This window comes from Castanea sativa, chromosome 12 (genome assembly GCF_040712315.1).
Source record: "Castanea sativa cultivar Marrone di Chiusa Pesio chromosome 12, ASM4071231v1".
NCBI classification, from domain to species: domain Eukaryota; kingdom Viridiplantae; phylum Streptophyta; class Magnoliopsida; order Fagales; family Fagaceae; genus Castanea; species Castanea sativa.
In genome coordinates, this window is record NC_134024.1 from 46,270,795 (window position 1) to 46,290,967 (window position 20,173).

The window sequence follows — 20,173 nt, forward strand, 5'->3', positions numbered from 1 at the left end:
TTTATCCTATATTTTGGTTTATAACATAAAACAGATTGGTCACTACTCTTGTTGCTGTAAGTCCTTAGAATGAATTTTTTAAAACAATTCTTTTTGTTTCATTCATTTTCTTCTTACCAAATGGAGTGTTAGGGATGTTATTTTGGATGAGTATAATTTGTAATGCTTTTTTCTTTAGGCAATTTTTTTTTTTCATTTTCTCTAGTTAAATTAGTCTAAATATTGGATGTTATTTTGGATTAGTATAATTTGTAATGCTTTTCTCTTTTGGCAATAATTTCTTTTTTCTATAATTAAATTAATCTAAATATTGTTTTCATCCCTAAAATGTGCATGATCATTGTACGTTTTTAATTTTTATACTTTAAAAACTTCTTTTCATCCCAAACTAAATAAATAAAAAATCCTTTACTCTTTCCTATATTCATTCTTAAACCATTGAAAAGAGCTCTTTACAAAATTAAGGATAGAAAAAAAAAATTGTAGTAGAAATGAAAAACAGAATTCATGCAAACTTAAGGGACGAAAACACAATATTTTAGCCAAAACATTAACAATACATTAAATATATTATTATATGCTTATATATTATTGTGAATATTTTTGTATTTTTTGCATTTTAAGATCAATTTTTACCTTTTTCAAGTTTTTTATAATATTATTTATTTAACTTTTAATTGAACATCTGGCTAGACCAGTGATCCGTTAGTTGAAAGTTGAAACAATGGTCTCAAGGGACCTAAAACCTATATCAAGTAAAGTTCCCATTTGGGTTTTACCATAATGGAGTCTAGATTTTGTTCCACGAATGAAATTTATCTTTGATAGCCCACCAATTTTTTTTTCTCTAATTTATTTGTTTTGTACCAATGGTATTTACTATTTAGGACTTAGGAGCATAGAAAAATGTCATGGCCTATGTATTGGGTTGCAATAAATAACTTATCCTAAACTTCTCTTATGACATCCGCTCCTGGTGATTATTATCAGACTAAGACATTGATCAGTTTTTTGTGTAAGCAGGAATTGATCCAAAATCCCTTATTGGAATGGATGTCGTAGCTTACATATAGGAAAACTTCAACGCCCACTTATAAAGTGGAAATTATTAGGTGATCAGGGTGATATGATACTCTATCCTCTCACATTAATAATGAACCCCATGATGAATTTGGTTAGTAAGATTCATCATGAATATGAGAGAATGAGTACCATGTTACCCTACTCTCAAAGTAACTAATAATTACTCTGATAAAAGCCAAATATGACTCAAACTACTTGTGATTCAATAACATTGAGAAAATCATAAAAGTTAATAAAAAACTTTGATAAGGTTGAAAGTAGACATGGCAAAATGGGTCAAAATTCGCTGACCCAACCAGAACCTGCCCGTTTTGGCTTAGCCCGAACTCGATTTTTTTGCCCGAGTTAAATATGAGCCAACCCATGGCCTGCCTGTTTTTAAAATTTTTTTTTTTCCCTAAAAAATATTCTAAAATTACATGGCAAGGTGTGCTAGACTACTCCTAGGTGCATAACATTATCATAAGAGGCACAATGAACTTGTGTGTTGTGCCCCATATTTATTAAAAAAAATAAAGAGTTACATGAAAGGGACAAAAATTACAAAAGAAAAGCTAAATCCTAAAACATCTACTATCCCATGTCTACACAGACTACACTACTAAGTAAGCAGCACTAATTATTAATTACTAAGCTCTACTTCTAGTTATAACATTCATTAACTAAGACTACTAAATACTAAGTAACTAAGTTCTACTTCAAAGACTACTAACTATTACTAACAACATGTCCAAGTCAGTCTATCTAATATAGTAATATCTATCTAACTAGCACAAACCCGGCCACAAAGTAACAAAACAGTAAACAAAACAAAATTAAAAGAATTCAATAGTGGCTCAAAAGGCAAAAAAAAAAAAAAAAAAAAAATCTCAATTGGACATAGTAAAGGGCAAAATCCAAAGTTAGAAGTTCTCTCTTGGTGGAATGAACATTACAATTGGTTTCCAAAATTCCCTTTAATGGCACAGGATCTTATGAGCATTCCTATAACTACGGTTGCATCTAAATCAAGTTTTAGCACAGGAAAAAAAATTCTTACTCCGTACTGATCACATCTTTTGCCTAAAAACGTGGAAACTACGTTGTGCACTAAAAAATTTGCATTTCTTTGTTTTTTTTTCATGTGAAAATATGGGCCAACCCGACCCTACTTGACCTGCACGCAATGTGATTGACCTGACTCAACAATTTGTTATGTCTAGGGCCAACACGACCTGACTTGATTTTAAACCCTTTTTTTTTTTCTAAAAAACATTTAGACTTCATGTCAAGGTGCTAGTTGCATAGACATAAAAGCACAAAGCACTGCATTGACACTATAGCCATTAGTAGCCACTAGTGGCAGTGGCCATGCCCCCATTTATTAAAAAAAAAGTTAATTAAAATGAAAAAAATACAAATGGCAAAAGCATCAACAACTACATGTTTACACTACTAATAATAGTCTAATAATAGTAGGTGCCCACATAACCAAAAAAAAAACAAACAAACAAACAAGCAAAGGGTATTATGTACAATTCGTTTCCTTGATTGAGTGGATTCATTCTCTCTAAAAATTTGGCATTTATTCTTTTTTTTTTTTAGTTTTTATTTTATGTGAAAATACGGGCTAGCCCGACCCACTCACAACCCAATTGGCCCGACCTATTTTTGAACTCGGCCCGTTTGACCCGCAACTTGATTAACCCAACCTTTTTCATGTCTAGTTGAAAGTGAGTCAACTTTTACTTAACACGAACCTAATACCCTACCAGCATTGTTCAATTAGCGGGTGTTTTTTAAGTATTTGTTAAAATATCATTTTAAAAAAGTTTTAATATTACTTTAATGGAAAATATAAAAAGATATAAAAAAAAAGTTTTTTTTTTCTTTTCCCATAAATTTTTTAAAAAAAATAATTCTTAAATTAATATTATTAAGGTATCTGTTAGCTTTTTTGTTTTTGTTTTTTTTTGGGGTTATAACATGACCCTAATACCCTGTAAGTAATTATAAGGGTCAATAGGCTATATTGCTCCTAAATATTCATCCATAGTCCAATATTGCTCATACATATACTCTACGTTCATAACAAATAGCAGAAACAGCCTTGATTGCGAAGAGATATAATTAGATTTTAACTAGTTGTTGATCTGCGTGATGCACGGAAAAAGTTGAAATACAATGCAATAAAAGAAGTTATCTCTTATTTTATAGTATGAGAACTATTAGACCAAATTGTTACCATGAATTCTTTGTGAATTACTATATATATATATATATATATATATATATACACATGCAAATCAACTCTTATAGATATATTTTTCTCTAAAACATAGATCAACATTTCTTTCTTTCTCATAATCAATAAATCATATATCATAAAGTAGAAATATAAAATACAATAAAATTCAAAAAGCGAACTTATTTTTCATCATATGAACATTTGAATAAATCCCACAATATATAACTGTTCAAATTCATAAACCATATGATTACTTAGATTATATAATAAAATAAGACCAACCTATCCATCATAACATTATAGTATCGTCTAGATATAATTATATAAAAGTCATGTTTTGTTGATCTTGTCTCATTAACCAAAAGTAACATCTATATAGCTAATAAGATCTTCAGGAAGTAACATATGACGAGAAATTCTTAGTTTGAATAGTTGATTATTGATATATAAATCATCCAACACAAACGTCTACTAGAAGATAGAATCTATAACTTTATTACAAAAATTTGGCAAAATGATTAAATAGTATACTACCTTTAACTTAGTGCGATTAAGATATTGTTTTATAGTTCATAAAAAAAAAAGATATTGTTTTATAGGGAGTGCACACGTTCAACCAAGAGGAATTGATCAAAGAATTTTTTATCACTATCAACTATGTTAGTTTGCTCTTTGTTTTTCACGGTTTCTCACTTTTCAGAATGAAAGTGACATTTACATATTTAACTATGACAATTATAGAGTAGTTATACAAAACTATTCAAAAACTATCGTTCAATACTTTGTACAGATAAATTCATTTTCCTGTTCCATATGTTGTACATACTTATGGAATTTAAAATTTCATTCTTCATTAAGACTTGCAATACAAATACCAATGACTTCATCATAGAAATCAATCCTATTGTAAGTTTATGTGGTGTAATGCTTAATTAGTCAAAAGTGGGGGCACCTTGACCTTAGGCATTGTGCCTGTTGTTCCTACAACATAAGCTTAATTTGGTGTTATGTAATAGAATTTGTGCAATTTCAAAATCACAAAGAGACTAAAAGGTGAAAAAAAAAAAGATTAATTCAAAAATGTTAAATGAATTAAGCATTGCATATATGAAAGATTTAAGCAAATAATGGGACATTGTTTGTTCTTATAAGTATTATTGTTTTCTAAAAAAAAAAAAAAAAAAACTTATATTTCTAACACTATAACATTTAAACAAAAAATTCATAAACTTCACCTAATACAACTAAAAAAAAAAACACCAACAAGACCTGAAAATTGGGAAATACACTTTGGAAAACAAATAAATACAATTAAAAGCAAGAGAATTCAAAATTTACTATTTCATGAATGCATTCTACTATAGCCCAAAGGCCACAAACAGTCTTTAGTATAAAAAAAAATCCAAATTACATACATTTGAGAAGTTGCAAACTAACGTTTCAAAAATCGAATTGTTCAAAGAATTGAAAAAGAAAGTGATTTAAGATTTTTAAGATCAAACCAAAGGTGAAATCACGATATCTTAATTAATATAATAATGAATAAAAATAAAAATAAAGGTAGTAAATTTTTTTAAAAATAATAATAACTAAAAAAATCAAAGCAATGTAAAAAACTTTCAACGAACTTTCACAAATATTAGTATAAAGCTAATATGAATAGGAGTATAGGACAGTGAGAATAGTAAACATAATATTTCGAATTTTCGTCATGGCTTACGTTGAAAGCCAGCTTCAAATAGAACAGTGAGTAAAATTCATACTTGGAATTTTCAAAGGAACTACCTCTCACATGTATCACGCCCTACGAAGAAAAGCTAGCTATGACAGCTATTGACAAATATCAACGTTATGCAATTATAAATACCTATAAGCTTACCTTAACCCTAATTACAACCTTACACCAAGAGCAAAATCATAAAACATTAATTGTCAAGGAACATTGTGCGCATTAAACAGACTCTAACAAATGGCGGAAACAACCAAGAATGCTGGGACAAAGAGTTAATCTGATTATTTTAACTATAGAAAAATTAGTGTTTCACACTTTTGGATGTAAAATGCTTCACACAATGTCTATACTTTCTGATGAAAAAAAAATTATAAACATCAATTGCCTAATGTTTTCTAGTTGAATATAAGCATGATATATATACTAGTGGAATCCTTAATGCTCACTCTCATTGTTTTTGTATTAATTTATTACAAACTTTCTCATATAGGATTGCAGTTGAAACGGGGGCCAATAAAGGGTTAGGATTTGCGATATCTAAACAGCTAGCTTCAAATGGAGTTAAGGTGATATTAACTGCTAGAGATGTGAAAAGGGGCAATGAAGCTGTTGAAAAACTCAATTCTGCTGGATACTCTGATGTGATTTTTCATCAACTAGACTTGGGGGACTCAGCTAGCATTTCTTCTTTGGAAGATTTCATCAAATAAAGGGTTAAAGAAAATCTTGAAAAAAATGTAGTAGAAGGATCCACTCCTACTTACTAAAGGAGTACATGCGCTTTAGAGAAAGGTGATCTTATGGATCAAATAATAGATAACAACCAATTGATATGAAATTTGACAGATGTGTTATACAATTGACCACTATCTTTTAACAAATTCTACTTTGATTTCACCTCTCAGCTATATTGTGGTTTATAGTGATGCATCAATATGCTTGCCCCTAGAATTATGAGTTCTAGCTTTTTATTAACGTGATAACAGATTTGTCATTACAAAACACAATGTTTGAGCTATCAGCTATACCTCAGTTTAGTTATTTATATTTTGCAACACAACTTTGTTTTTTGGTTTAACCATGAAGTCATCATTCCACCACGTAGGAACATTTATCATTGTGCTTATTATTTCTATTTCACTCCATACAAAGTTAAACACATATGGCTCCTCTTTGGGCAATCCAGGTTTGGCTGGTGGTGGAGTCTTATCAGTGATCATAGTGGGAAATAGAAGGTTTTACTCGCTCTATAGGGGTTTCCACAAGTGTCGATGTAGAGCTGTGGGCTTTGAGAGATGGCCTAATGCTCTATATCAACCTGAACCTAATGGCTGTAGAGATTGAAATTGATGCAAAATTTATTCTCGATCAGCTCTCTAAAGATTACAACAATAACCACACCATGCCTCTCTTGTTATGGATTGCAGGACTTTCATCGACCAAATTCCTCAAGTGAGGATGAATCACTGCTTCCGTGAAACAAACAAATGTGCAGATGTGATGGCTAGAAAGGGATTTGGTTCAAGTCAAGACCTTTTGTTATTTGATAATCCACCTGTGAACTTATGTACTATGATAGGCTACGGCACTGTTTCTGCTTAGCTTAATGTTATTCGGTTTCTACCACAAAAAAAAAAAATACATACTCTTGGTGCTATGTAAATATTTAAATATCTACTTCATTTCTTGCCAATGTGCCATTCTAGGATAAGACTGAACTCTGCCGACTAATCCAAGTGCATGACAAATATCAAACCAGTTAGTTCTTATCGCATTCATAAGGCTACCAACTTACCAAGTACCAACAGCTTGAGCACATTTGATAAGACCTTTTTGGCTTCTTCTACTTATGTGAGTTATGTCTCATTTTTTGGACAAGTTGTTTTACTCAAATTTATGCCAAATCAGATGACAAGTTGAACAGTTTGCAATCCAACATGCTAACTCTACTGAGCACCTTTTCCAATAATGACAAATTTATGTTCTCTAGAGATTCTTATTTTCAGCATTGTTTTGATGATTTTCTTCTTCTTTTTTTCTCTTACTTTTTTTATGAAAAATTTGTGTCGAAATATCATCCATCCAAAATTTGACTTCGAAAGTAAAATGCTATAGAAATTTCAATGATCAACATTATTATTATTTTTTTTTTGTGAATAGTAACGATTAAATATATGGAAAAGGAAACAGAGAATGGTCCCGACTCATCTCAATTTTCAGAGGAGAAGACATAAAGCAATGGAGAGGAAATGAAGTGACAAGTATCACCCAACATGACTGGACTCAAGTGACAGGTTGTATACCCCAAATACATGAGCACCCTAGAATGAGGGACCCCATAACCCTTGTTGTTCTACTTCTAAGGGTAGTTGTGGCTGTGTAAGACGGTCCAATCCTTTTCATCACTTCCTTTTCTCTTTATACTATAATAGAATTGAAGAATTTTATCCAAACCCTCACCATCCTTGTCACCTTTTGTTTTCTTTCATCAACACTGTGCCTTTTGTTATGCATGCTTGTATTCAATATCAATTGCCAAGTGTTAGACTCACCGACAATTTTTCGCAGCACAAGTCAACATCAATATAATTTACAATGATCTATACTGGGAACCGTGCCACTTCCACGTCTTCCATCCCATCCATATCCTCCTATCTTATCTTGTTACTAAAAAAACAAGAGACTTTTACAAAGTTTTTTTTTTTTTTTGGCTGCAAGGTTGAAATTGATGTAGCACTAATCACACTTTATCAATTTTATTATCTTAAAAAGTTGTGAAAATTTTTTGTTTCTTATCGTCCTAAGAATGAGTATATCAACAATGCTTGAAAGATAATTTTTTAGTTTAAATTACACTTTTATTAAATTTGAAAGTATTCGTTTTAATTCACTAAATTTTATTTCATTTTCAAAATTATTCTTCAGTCTATTTCTGTAACTAATTTGATCATGAAGTGTCAACAAATCCTCTCTCTCTCTCTCTCTCAATGACCAGATTAGTCACATGCATGGATGAAATGACTATTTTGAAAATGATATCAAATACGTGGACCAAAATGAAAAATATCAAACTTAAGAGACCTAAATAGAAAAAGAAAAACCCCTAACGATCAAGGTTGAAAGTGTGTTTAGTTTGAAGTAACATCATTTTTATAGAAATCTATTGTAAAACCTTTTTTTATAATATACAAACTACATCATATTACTTAAATAATTATGAAAAATTATAAAATATTTAAGTTACCAAACTTATTATAATTATAAGAATATTACAAAGTTATTTTTCAAGATACAAGCAAATTAGGTTTGATAATGGGGCAGAAAGGGGTTAAATCATAGGTGCTTCGTACCTATCCCATAGGATTGTTGTCTGACCCTGTCCAGCATGTCAAGGCAAGCTAACTTTCCTCAACCTTGCCGCACATGGCCCCGTCCCGCCCTGCAAGACCCTCGTATTAACCCACTCCACACCTATTACAATAATATAAAATTATACTTAAAATTGCAATTAAATTGATTACACCAAATCAAACTAATTTTTACTAAGAAACTCAATAATATAAACCAAAATATTTAACAAGACAACAAAAAAAAAATTCTTAATATCCAAACATTTAAATACTTAATAATATAAGTTAGTAAGGATCCTAGGGGTATTTGGATTATAAATAAAATAAAGGCCATTTTTTAAATATAAGCAAGGCAAGAAAACCTAAATTTGCTTTTCCTCACCCCATTTTAGAGGAGAAGACCCTTGAAGAAAATTGTGTTCTTCCATTAATTTGAAAACCAAATAAATTTATAATTTTTTTCCCCAAAAATGGTTTTTATTAAGTTTTCTAATTTTTATTTTTAATTTAAGCGACTCAAAAATACAAAACTACATCCTTTTCGGGCACTTCACAACCACCTATCTATTAGATGTGGACGGAAGAACTTGAATGACAAACAATGAAGTTAAAAACTAAAATTGAAAGTCAAAAATTTAAGAATGAAATTGAAATTTGTTAAAGTTAGAATATGTAATTTGTAATTTAGTCTATCTTCTCTATTAAACACACGAGAAAGAAAACAAGAATTTTTTGTTTTTTCTTTTCATTCTTTCCTTTTCAAATTTTCATTCCTTCAATTTTTGTCCCAACAACTAAATAGACTTTTATATTTTTAAATAATTTGAATTAAATTTGAAAAATAAATGGCATATAATAGAGAACTAGCATCCTAAACAGCATGCATGTGCTTAGAGGCTCTATCTCTCAATCCTATCTATTTTATTCCTTAATTAAAGACTAAAAAAAAGGAGAAATAAAATTGAAGGAAGAGTATTAGTCGGAGTTGAAGTTTTAGGGATGATTATAAATGATTCTATTTGCTTTGACATTCTCATTATTTTGAGCTTTTATTAAATAACTTTCAATTAGGAAATAAGGTTGTCTTTAGAAGTGTAAAAAAGAAAATGGTATTATTCCAATTATATATAAAGAATATTATTTGTCTTTATAATTGAAATAGAACTCTTTGGTGTAAATTTTTTACTATTTCCAAAAACTCCTGTTATTGTTTAGTTTAAATTTATTTTTCTAAGAAATTCTTTCATGTTTATATATCATGTGTTTTTTTCATGGAGTTAAACTCAATCGTGTTTTCCAACCTCTTACTCACTTTCAAGAACAATGATTCCATTCCCATGTGAGTTTCAATCTCTCTACTTAACTCTATTTCCTTTTCTTTAATTTTAGGAGAACGGTTAAAAGTAAGCTTTAGTTTCTCACATTTGAGGTAGGCTTTCTTTTATAAGAAATTCACTTAATTTAATTATAGAATTAGGGTTTCAATGTAAGTCTAATTTCCATAGTTGCTTTGATTATTTTTAATTATTGAATCAAACACTTCGAAAACATTGTTAGATAACACTTCAAAAAAATAGAAACAGTTTATTATGAGAGCAAATCGCATGCAAGTTCAGTTTTCAACCATGGCTAATTGTACTTTTTTTTTTTCTTGAGTAACATGGTCTGAAGTTTAAAAATTGTAATGCAGAACATTGACTAAAAGAAACAAGCATACAGAAATAACACAACATATTAAAAAAATTATTCAAATTTTAAATTTTTATAAGAGAAACTTCTTTCAATATCTTTTTAAATTATTCTTAAAATTTTGTAATTAAAGAACATTGACAAAAAGGAACAAGCATACACTAAAAACACAATATATAAAAACGTTATTCTACTTATAAATAAAAAGGTTATTCAACAACCTTCTATGGGTAAAAGCTACTCTCAATATCTTTTTGCATTATTATTATGGCTGACAAAATCTCAATTCGCTTACAAAACTTATTTGATTGGAGCTATGTTAGATACATAATTTAAATAAATATAAGTACTACGTTACAGTAACTACAAATATCATTACAAAACAATTGATATCTAAGACAAGAATTCTAAAATTACGTAATAATCAATGATTTAATAATTACCTTTAAGAAATATTAAATATTCTCTAATCCTCTTATCAATTGTCCAAAACTCTGTATAGGTTAAACTCTTGCATATGATTTCATAATATTTAATCTATATGTGTTGCCATTTGAAGCATTCGATTAAAGGAACGTTTAGTTTGCCGTAACGTTACATTACAACGTAATATTACGTTATTGTAATTTTATATAAATGTAATTTCAATACAATAATATAACATTACATTGTTTCGGAAGATTACGAGGTTAAGGTGATGTGATATATTTTATAATTTTAGATTCTAGTAAAATTAAAAAAAATAAAATAAACTAAGAATTTTAATATTACATTATCGTAATATGCATCACATTCAAGGCTTATCAAACCAGGCTCTGCCTAGATATTTTCAAAACCACTTTAACTAAAGAAATAAAGAAAGAAGATTTGTTTTTATAATATAAAAAACCCACTACGAATTATTCGGGAATAACTAACGACAATGCTTATCATCTAGTACTACTAGGAATAAAAAAAACCCACGGTGGTGGTTGTTATAGACATTGACCTCCGAAACGGCATCGTCAACCTGCAACTTCAGCTTCCGAGCCAGTTTATCTTGAACCGGGTCCTTTTATATCTTTTTCTATTTTTTTTTTTTTTTAAACCTTAATCTTATCACTTTTTTCTCTCATGTAACAATACACTTAGGCTTCTTCTTTTTTTTTTAAATACGAAAAAGTGTTAAATTAACAACATTTTTACAATACTTTTACAACAAATCATAGATTAAGTTGTTATTTGTTCTAATTTAAATCCACAACTTAAATTACTTTTTCTCCAACTATCAATAATAATTTGTCACATAAAATTTGTTGTAAAAATGATGTAAATATATTATTTCTCTTTTTTATAAATTATCCACAGCTTTTTACTTTTGTTGTTAGCTTTATTTTAAACAATCACTTATTTCATTAATTATTTATTCATATCAACTTTTTCTCTTCAGCAATAGTGTAGGATTTTTTGTTTTTTGAGAAGATTTTTGTATTTATGAATATCAACCATTTTAAATTTGTTTTTCAACTGCTTTCTTTTTGTAGAAGCAACAACTTAATTTTTTTCTCCTATTAACTTTTTTTTCCAACTTTAGTACGTTCATGCCTCTTCTTTTTATTTTCTTGCATTTATGAATTATCAACTTTATTTTTATTTCGGTATATACATGACTCTTTATAATCAGTAGAAACAATGCAGCATATATCTACTTCCCTTATAATTCTTAAGTTGATTATAAATCCTAACTTGATTAGGATTTAAAATTCTTCGTCTAAAGAAATTTTTCAAAGTTTATAAATTCAATAATGTATTTTCCAAGATAGAGCTAGGGTTTGAGGTTAGGGGACAGCTTTGCTGTTAGTTGCATGCGACGACTCTAGCCTCCGACTCTGTTGCTTAACAGTTAATGGTTTATATATTAGTGTTTTTTATGTGTGCATCTACGTATGAACAAAATTATTTTGTTTCAAATTTTTTAAAAGGCCAGGTTGTTTGTTTTGAGTAAAATTAGTTGATTGGGCTTAATTGTTTTTAGCTTTACAATTGGTAATTTTTTTGGTTGGGTAATTTTTTGGGCTTTTTTATTTTGTTTTATATTTTAGATCTAGCCTTTAAAAGGAGAAAAATGCTAAGTTACAAACTTTCTACAAATTGTTAATGTGATGAGTGGTTATTAGTAAGTAAAAATGTGATGTAAATAATGAACCCAGATGCAAATTAATAAAAATTTACTATCTCAACAGTTTGAAAAAATATTGTAGAAAAGTTTATAGTTATAGTAGTGTAATTTTATAAAACAAAATTAAGAAGGAAAAGTGTAATTTTATAGAATAAAATTGCTAAAATTGGTACATATATATATTAATATTTTTAAAAAAAAATTAGGGGGGCCAAGTCTCCCTCTATCCCTATGTATTTTTCTACATGGAGTTAAAATCAATTGAGCTTTCTTACCTCTTACTCGCTATCAAGAACAACAATTCAATTCTCATGTGAGTCTCTCTCTACTTAACTCTACTTCCTTTTATTCAATGTTTAAGCGAACAATTAAAAGCAAGCTTCAACTTCGGGCATTTGAGTTAGGCTTTCTTTTATAAGAAACTAGCCTATTTCTCATGTGATACACTAATATGGTATAAATTTATTTTAAAATATATTATAAAAAAACTATATATTTTTTATATGGAATTTTTTTTTTTTTTTACTATGGATAATACTTATTCTTAGATTGAAACATGCCAATAACATTTGCTAAATCTTCCTCTAAGATGATATCTCTACCATAGCTCCCAACCATGAATTTTCTTCCTCCTTAGATTGAAGCCTGTCAATAACATTTTCTAATCTTCCTCTAAGATGATGTCTCTTACACATATCTCAATTGCAAAATTAATAGATTGGATAGCCCCTACCACTTTTGCCTCCTCTAAATCTAAATTGCTCTCTCTTTGAAACCAAGGAAGTCAATACCATACCGGAGGCTGTATCGGTTTGGCCACCGGTACGATATTTTTCAGATATTGGTCAATATCGGTGTACCGTTTCGGATTTACCGCTATTTTATATATATATACACACACACCAAAATCTCTAGAACCATGTTTATAAGCATATAATATTTCACTTATATTATAGTAAATATAAAAGTTTATCATAAAACATTACCTCAATTCAGAACAAATTATTCGTAATTTTAGACTTTAGTATCAATTAAAAGGAAAAAAAAAACACCATATAAAAAATAGAAAGCTTAGTTGTTCGTTACATACTAAGAAAACAAATAATACTAATAAGTTAATGTAAATAAGTTACCATTATACCCTTAAAAAAATTTAAAAATTACAAAACTAAAAATAAAAAAACTTTTTTCTGTACCGGCCGGTATTGCCCGAAATTGGCTGGTACGCGGCCGGTATTTTTTCCAGTACAAAATAGAAGTGTACCGGTACCAGTGCACTGGCCAGTACCGGTACAGTATCGATCACCCTGTTTGAAACTCAATGTTGTAATGAGCAACCCATTATCATCTCGAATCAAAACTCCTGCTCCAGCTTTGTTCTTTAAAAATCGCTCCATCAAAGTTTATCTTGGACAAATGTGTAAAGATAAATAATCATATTACCCAATCATTGAATATGACTCCTACAATTCTATATTGAACTTATTTCTTGAAGGAAAACTCTTAAAGAGGTTGTTATTTATGCTTGATATGAAAAATGTGTAGAGACAACTCAATCCATTAAATTTGACTCTTGTGATTTTACATTGAATTTAGTTCTTACCCAGAAAAGAGAAAACTGAAAAGTTATCCATTGAATCTATCTAAAGCATTTAAAGTAATAAAGGTATATTAGTTGTTTTGCTAATTGAAAACATCAACCCATTGTTTGGAAAATGTAGAATGCTAAATATATAACTACTCTAATAAAGCGCCACATGAGCACCACATAATAGAATCTCATGTTCTTCCACATAAGGTCTCTACTTTGATGATTGATTTCAATTATTTTAATTATTAAATTAGGGTTTTAGTTTAAGCCTGATTTCAATTGTTGCTTGGATTGTTTTTAATATTGAATTCAATCACTTCAAAAACATTGTTAGATAAAACTTCAAAGAAAGAGAAAATAAAAAAGCAATTAATTTTGGGGTAAAATAATATGCAAGTTCAGTTTTCAACCACGGCCAATTGTACGCTATTTTCTCTTGGTTAACATGTTCTAAAGTTAAATTTCTTAATAAAAAAAACCTTGACAAAATGGAACAAGCATGCACTAAAAACACACTATATAGCAAGGTTATTCAGTTTGTCTTTTAAAAATGTTATTCAACAACTTTCAAAGGGTAAAAACTACTTTGAATATCTTTTTGAGTTATTATTAAAATTTTGTTAAAGAACATTGACAAAAAGGAACAAGCATACACTAAAAACACAATATATAAAAACATTATTCAATTTATAAAAAATTAAATTAAAAAAAAAAAAGGTTATTCAACAACCTTCAAAAGGTAAAAGCTACTATAAATATCTTTTTTGCATTATCGTTATTGCTAACAAAATCTCAACTCACTTACCAAACTTATTTGATTGGAGCTATGTTAAATTCACAATTTAAATATAAATACTATGTTACAAGTAGGGGTGACCACGGGTCAGTCTGGGTCGAGTTTGTGCCCAACCCGCAACCGACCCGACCAAGTCGAGTAAACAATTTCCAAACCCACCACCGACCAGTCAAATAGTCAAGTCGGTTCGGATGGATCTTTGTCGAAATGTGGTCAGTTCAGACAAATCTTTGTCGGAATGTGGTCAGGTCTCGCTTGGAATTAGATCTAGCCAAAACTTGCTAGATCTAGCCAAAAATTCGGCAAATTTGGCCGAAATCCGATGAATTTAGCCAAAAACGGGCCATGAATGGCAAGATTTGACTAAAAAAAATCTTCAAACAGTGGAGATCAGTGGCCTTTTTGGTGGAGGAGTCGATTAGGTTGGTTGAAATCTAGTCTAGATGCAAGGACCCACCAACTAACCTGACGGAATCGGGTTGGGTACCTTGGAAACCACCGCTGACCCGTCACAGGAGTTGGATTGTGTGGTTTCCAAATCGAGTCATTGGAATTGGGGGTGGGTCGAGTCAACTGGTTGTCTTGGACAGGCCTAGTTACAAGTAACTACAAATATCATTACAAAATAGTTTACATCTAAGAGGAGAGAATTCTAAAATTACTTAATAATCATTGATTTAATCATTACCCTTAAAATCAATTAAATATTCTCTAACCCTCCAATCAACTTTCCAAAACTCTAAATCGATTACACTCTTGCACATGATATAGTCTGTCTTTTTTTTTTTTTTCTCATATAAAGAAAGATCAAAATATTTCCTGCCATTTGAAGTATATGATTACATATTTACCAAACCACTTTAGCCAAAAAGAAATAAAGTAAGAAGTTTTTTTTTTTTTTTTATGGGAAAGAAGCTTTGTTTTTATAATATAAAAAAACCCTACAAATCATTCGGGAATAACTAATAACAATGCATATATCATCTAGTAGGAACAAAAAACCCATGGGGGTGGTCAAACCCAACAAGCCGACACTTAACCCCTCCAACCGGCAACATAAATTGTCGAGCCGGTTGATCATGAACCGGGTTCGTGGTCCTTTTGTACGGACCAAACCACTTGTTCTGCATGTAACGGTTCTTTCTCCACGGAGGCACAGAAAGTTCCCTACTCCTCAATGATCTCTTTGCCACGTCACACATGATCCTCACCAACTTCCTCAACTCCTCACCGCACCCAATAAAAACCCTAGGCAAAGAATGTTGTACAAGCTTAAAGTACTCCTCATTGGGCCTCGCAATCTCAAACTGAGTCGCAAAGTCCAGGTCAATTAAATATCGAGAATGACACATGGTTGACTCTGATTGGACCACGTCAAGGAACTCGTAGGTCCCACTTGCGAGCCCCGATGTGGACTCCCACCTAGTCTTACACACAGCCGCATTGTGCCCCAAACCTCTTAAAAACGCCATCACGTTTCGAAGGAAAACGTTTCGGTTCGATCTCAAGCACGAAAACGTTTCGACCGCTTCCAAAACGTGGCACTTCAGCAACTTCCCGTAGGCATTGGCATTGACATTGCTGTTGCACAGGTCGACGATGGTCTCCACAGCCTCGACCGAGTCGGAGACTGAGTCGACTCGCTCCGAGTCGGAGTTGTAAGCGAGTTGAGACTCGGTATCGGAATCGTTCTCGAGGAAATCGTGGACGAGTTCGGAGAGGCTAAGGCAAGGCGAGTGCTCGCTTCCGCTGCTGCCTACGTAGCTCAGTTGCGACGTAACGAGTTGAGCTCTGACCTTGTCGTCGAGCGGGTCAGTGACTCGCTTTGGCTTAACGAACCCGTTTAACATTTCTGTCCTCAAAAAAAAACCGAAACAAAACAAAACCCAAAAACTGTTTTTGGAAATCACTTTTGTTGTGTTTTTTTTTTTTGGGGTTGTGTTGGTACTACGTTTCTGAAAGTACTTATAAAGAGAATTTGAAATGGGAATATTCGGAGAGAGCTATGCTTTTAAAAGGCTTTGAGAATTGATAATTCTGAGGATATGCTGTGGAGTATCCTAGTAGGACTGTACACATGGCAGCATATCCAAAGGGCACCTTCTGAGTTTATTCGCAGTTCTGTGGTTGCGCTGACGCGGACGATTTTATTATTTTGTCAGCAATAATACTACGTTGTACCCACACAACTATTTTCACAACAACTATTTCACAACTATGAAATTTGTTGCGAAAATAGTTGTTGAACTCATGATTAGTGGTTTTGTTAACTGATTGGTGTTTTGGTCCTCCATAGGTTGAAATTATTTCCAAAAAAAAAAAAGTTTTCGATGACTATAAGTCATGCGCATAATTGATACTTATAGACCCAAGATTTTTTCTTCATGGCTCACAGTTGATAACTTCAGCGATTATAAAATAAAAAAATAATAATAAATTACTTAAAAACATTGGTTTAGGATGTATATTTAGAAATTTTTTATGATAAAATAAAAATTTTAATGATTTTTTTAGAAATTTTTTATATTTTCAATTAACAAATGTCTTAAAAGGCTAAAAGCATCCCTTAAGGAGACTTTTATAAAATTGTTGATTATAAACCATGCACACAATTGATACCCATAGACCTACAATTTTTTTTTCATCACTCACAATTAATAACTTTATCAATTATAAAATTTGTTAGAATAGTGTTATAGAACACAACAATTTCACAACAAAATTAAGGTGGCAAGCTATTACTGATTCATATGTCTATTCTACCACTAGCATTAATTTTTTTGACCTACTATTAAGTACTAACAACTTGACACTTGTAGGCTTTTATGGTGAACTTGTGAAAAAGTATATGTTGTTAGCATTTATAATCCAAAGGTTGTGGGAATAAGCGTGTGTGTGTGTGGTGATGTATCACAAGACAGGCACGTGGTTGAAGTTGGGTACTTGAGCTTATTTTAAGAGGTGGAATGGCCCGGTTTTGTTCGGTTGGAGCAAAGACTGGCTCTTGTGATTGCGAAGAGTTTAAAGGTTGGGGAAATTTTCAACCCAATTGGATAAACATGAATTTTATATTCATCCATGATTTTGGAATATGGGGTTGTTTTGTTTTGTTTTCCTTTTGCCCCCAAGGGAACTTCAACAACTCTCTCTCTCTGCTCAAACTATTTCTGTAAGGCTTATTATATTTGTCAATAAGTTAAACTGTGGTCCCTTATCATTTATCTTTTATTTGGTCACACACCCACTATTGGTTCTATAGTTTTATTACCCTAGCAAGGGTTCGATTTGGATTCAAGTTAATCTGTGGATCAACTCGTTAAAAGGTCATGAGGCCATAATAGACAAATGGCACCAAGAGCCCATTATAGGCAATTGGTAAGGTCATGGGTTGATGATTGATAGTGATACCAATTGCTGATTCTGAATTTTGTTTTCTGCCCTCAATTTTTACTCCTTTGCGTAATAATTATTATTAATTAATTAATATGATTGCATTTGTAAATAATATCAAATAGTTTTTCTTATTAGACCAAGAATTATGTTGGAATTCTTTTATTAATTAGACATATATTGTCAGTGATCGAGCCATATATTTTTCCAAGAGATGCCAAGTTAAAGAGAGAGAGAAAGAGTAGGGATGGTAATTTTTCCCCGCCCCACTTAACCCGCCCTTCCCCGCTTTGCCCCGTGCAAGTTTTTCCCGCCCCGCAAAGGTGGTGGGGCAGGAATTGGGCAAGATTTTAGCCCCATACTACGGAGCGGGGCGGGGATGGGTTTAGACTTTTAGACCCACCTCGCCCCTCCCCGTCCCCGCCCCACCCCGCTTTGCTAAGTGTTATAATTGTAAATTTTTTATACCGTAAAACCCTACTATATTAAACAAACATATCAATATTAGCTTATTTTATTCTACCCAACGTGATTCTTTGTCTTTATTTTGTTATGTACTATGAGATTTTTTTATTTTTTTTTATGATTGTCTTGTTATACAATTGGATATATTATTCAATTTTTTCTAAAAATTGATTTGATTTGATGGGATAAATTTAGTTGTAATTTCAACTATATTTTTATTAATAAAATAAGTTTCATTAAATAAATTATACTAGTTGTATGGAAAATTAATAAAAAGTAGAGTTTTATAGGGTGGGGCGGGGCTTCACGGGGCCCCAAGGGGCAGGGATGAGGTGAAAAAGTTTTCTCCGTCATGCGGGGCGGGGCGGAAATGGGGCAAGACAAAACCTTGCGGGGCGGGGACGAAGACCCCATCCTTCAGCCCCACCCCGCCCCACCCCATTGCCATCCCTAAGAGAGAGGGAGAGAAAAAAAAAAAAATCCAAAAACAACCTCTCGATCATAAATTCTTTTTTCATCAATTCAGTTTGTGAATTTTAAACAATCTTAAATCATATTAATCACAATTAAAATTATTTAAACTAATTTTTTTTTTCATATGTGCCACAAATCAACATAAAATATGAGAAATATCAATTCTTTTTATTGATGAAATTTATGGAATTTGAGCTGTAGAATTAACATCTAGAAGTAAAATGTGATTTCAAATGAGATTAAATTCTATAAGGATGTGGTGTAAAACACATGTTTTACCTCTCCAATCTTAACATGTCATATCATCTTATTACATATTTAAGAATAAGTACAACTATACCCAATCAATTCTAATATCCATAAATAAATCCAACCAAATTAAGAGCTTATTAAGATGTTATTAAGTGTGATAAAACGTATTAAATTTTAAGTAAAATGTTGATGTGGAAATTTTTTATTAATTTGTGTAAAATATGAATTTTACAGTGCATCCTTATCAAATTCAGACTCAATTCAGAGTGATTTTATTTGGGAAAAAAATTGAACATTTACTTCATCATTAATAGTTAAATTTATATATTAATATATTATAACTTGTTTTTAAAAGCCCCTTGTTTTAAATCCTTAAATCCAAACAAATCCTTTCAAACCCATGAACTAAGCAAGCCTGTCCAGTTGGACCTGGCTGCCTAGCGTACAACTTCTGCCGCATCCACTTTGAGAATTGAGATTGTTGATAGATATGGCCATGTTAGATTTTCAACTGGATGATATAGATCACTCCATGTGGAGCCCATTCGTCCAAGCCTCTGACTCTAGTGATGCTACTCCAAGTGAACAATAGTTAATTAAATAGCAGAAAATTTGGTGATCAAGGCAAATGACTCTAAAATTGGAAACTGACACCCTTCTCTAATTCTGCAATATGCTGATTGCTAGTAGTGGCCGGGAGAAGCAAGATTAATGTCTTAAATTTAAGGCTCAGATGTTCAAATTCTACGGAACTATCAAGAGGAAATGACTCTCCTTAAGAAGCCATATCAATGCTCACTTGCAGACAATTATAAGCTCAAAACAAAAATTACAATAATGGTTTCAGAATTCAGATAAACCCTCACAGAACTTTTTTAACTATGAAGAGTAAATCACTCATTACGAAGGCATAACGATGCTCACTTGCAGACAATTATAAGCATAAGACCCAAAATTACATCTCAC

At 31.2% G+C, this 20,173-nt stretch overlaps 1 protein-coding gene across 1 annotated transcript; it reads right to left on the reverse strand.

The window, feature by feature from the left end:
- Window positions 1–15,425: 15,425 nt before the first annotated feature.
- LOC142619098 (uncharacterized) lies at window positions 15,426–16,591 on the reverse strand. Its single transcript, XM_075792162.1, has one exon. The coding sequence runs from the start codon at window positions 16,474–16,476 to the stop codon at window positions 15,607–15,609; it is 870 nt and encodes a 289-aa protein (XP_075648277.1). The 5' UTR covers window positions 16,477–16,591; the 3' UTR covers window positions 15,426–15,606.
- Between the last annotated feature and the right edge of the window lie 3,582 nt (window positions 16,592–20,173).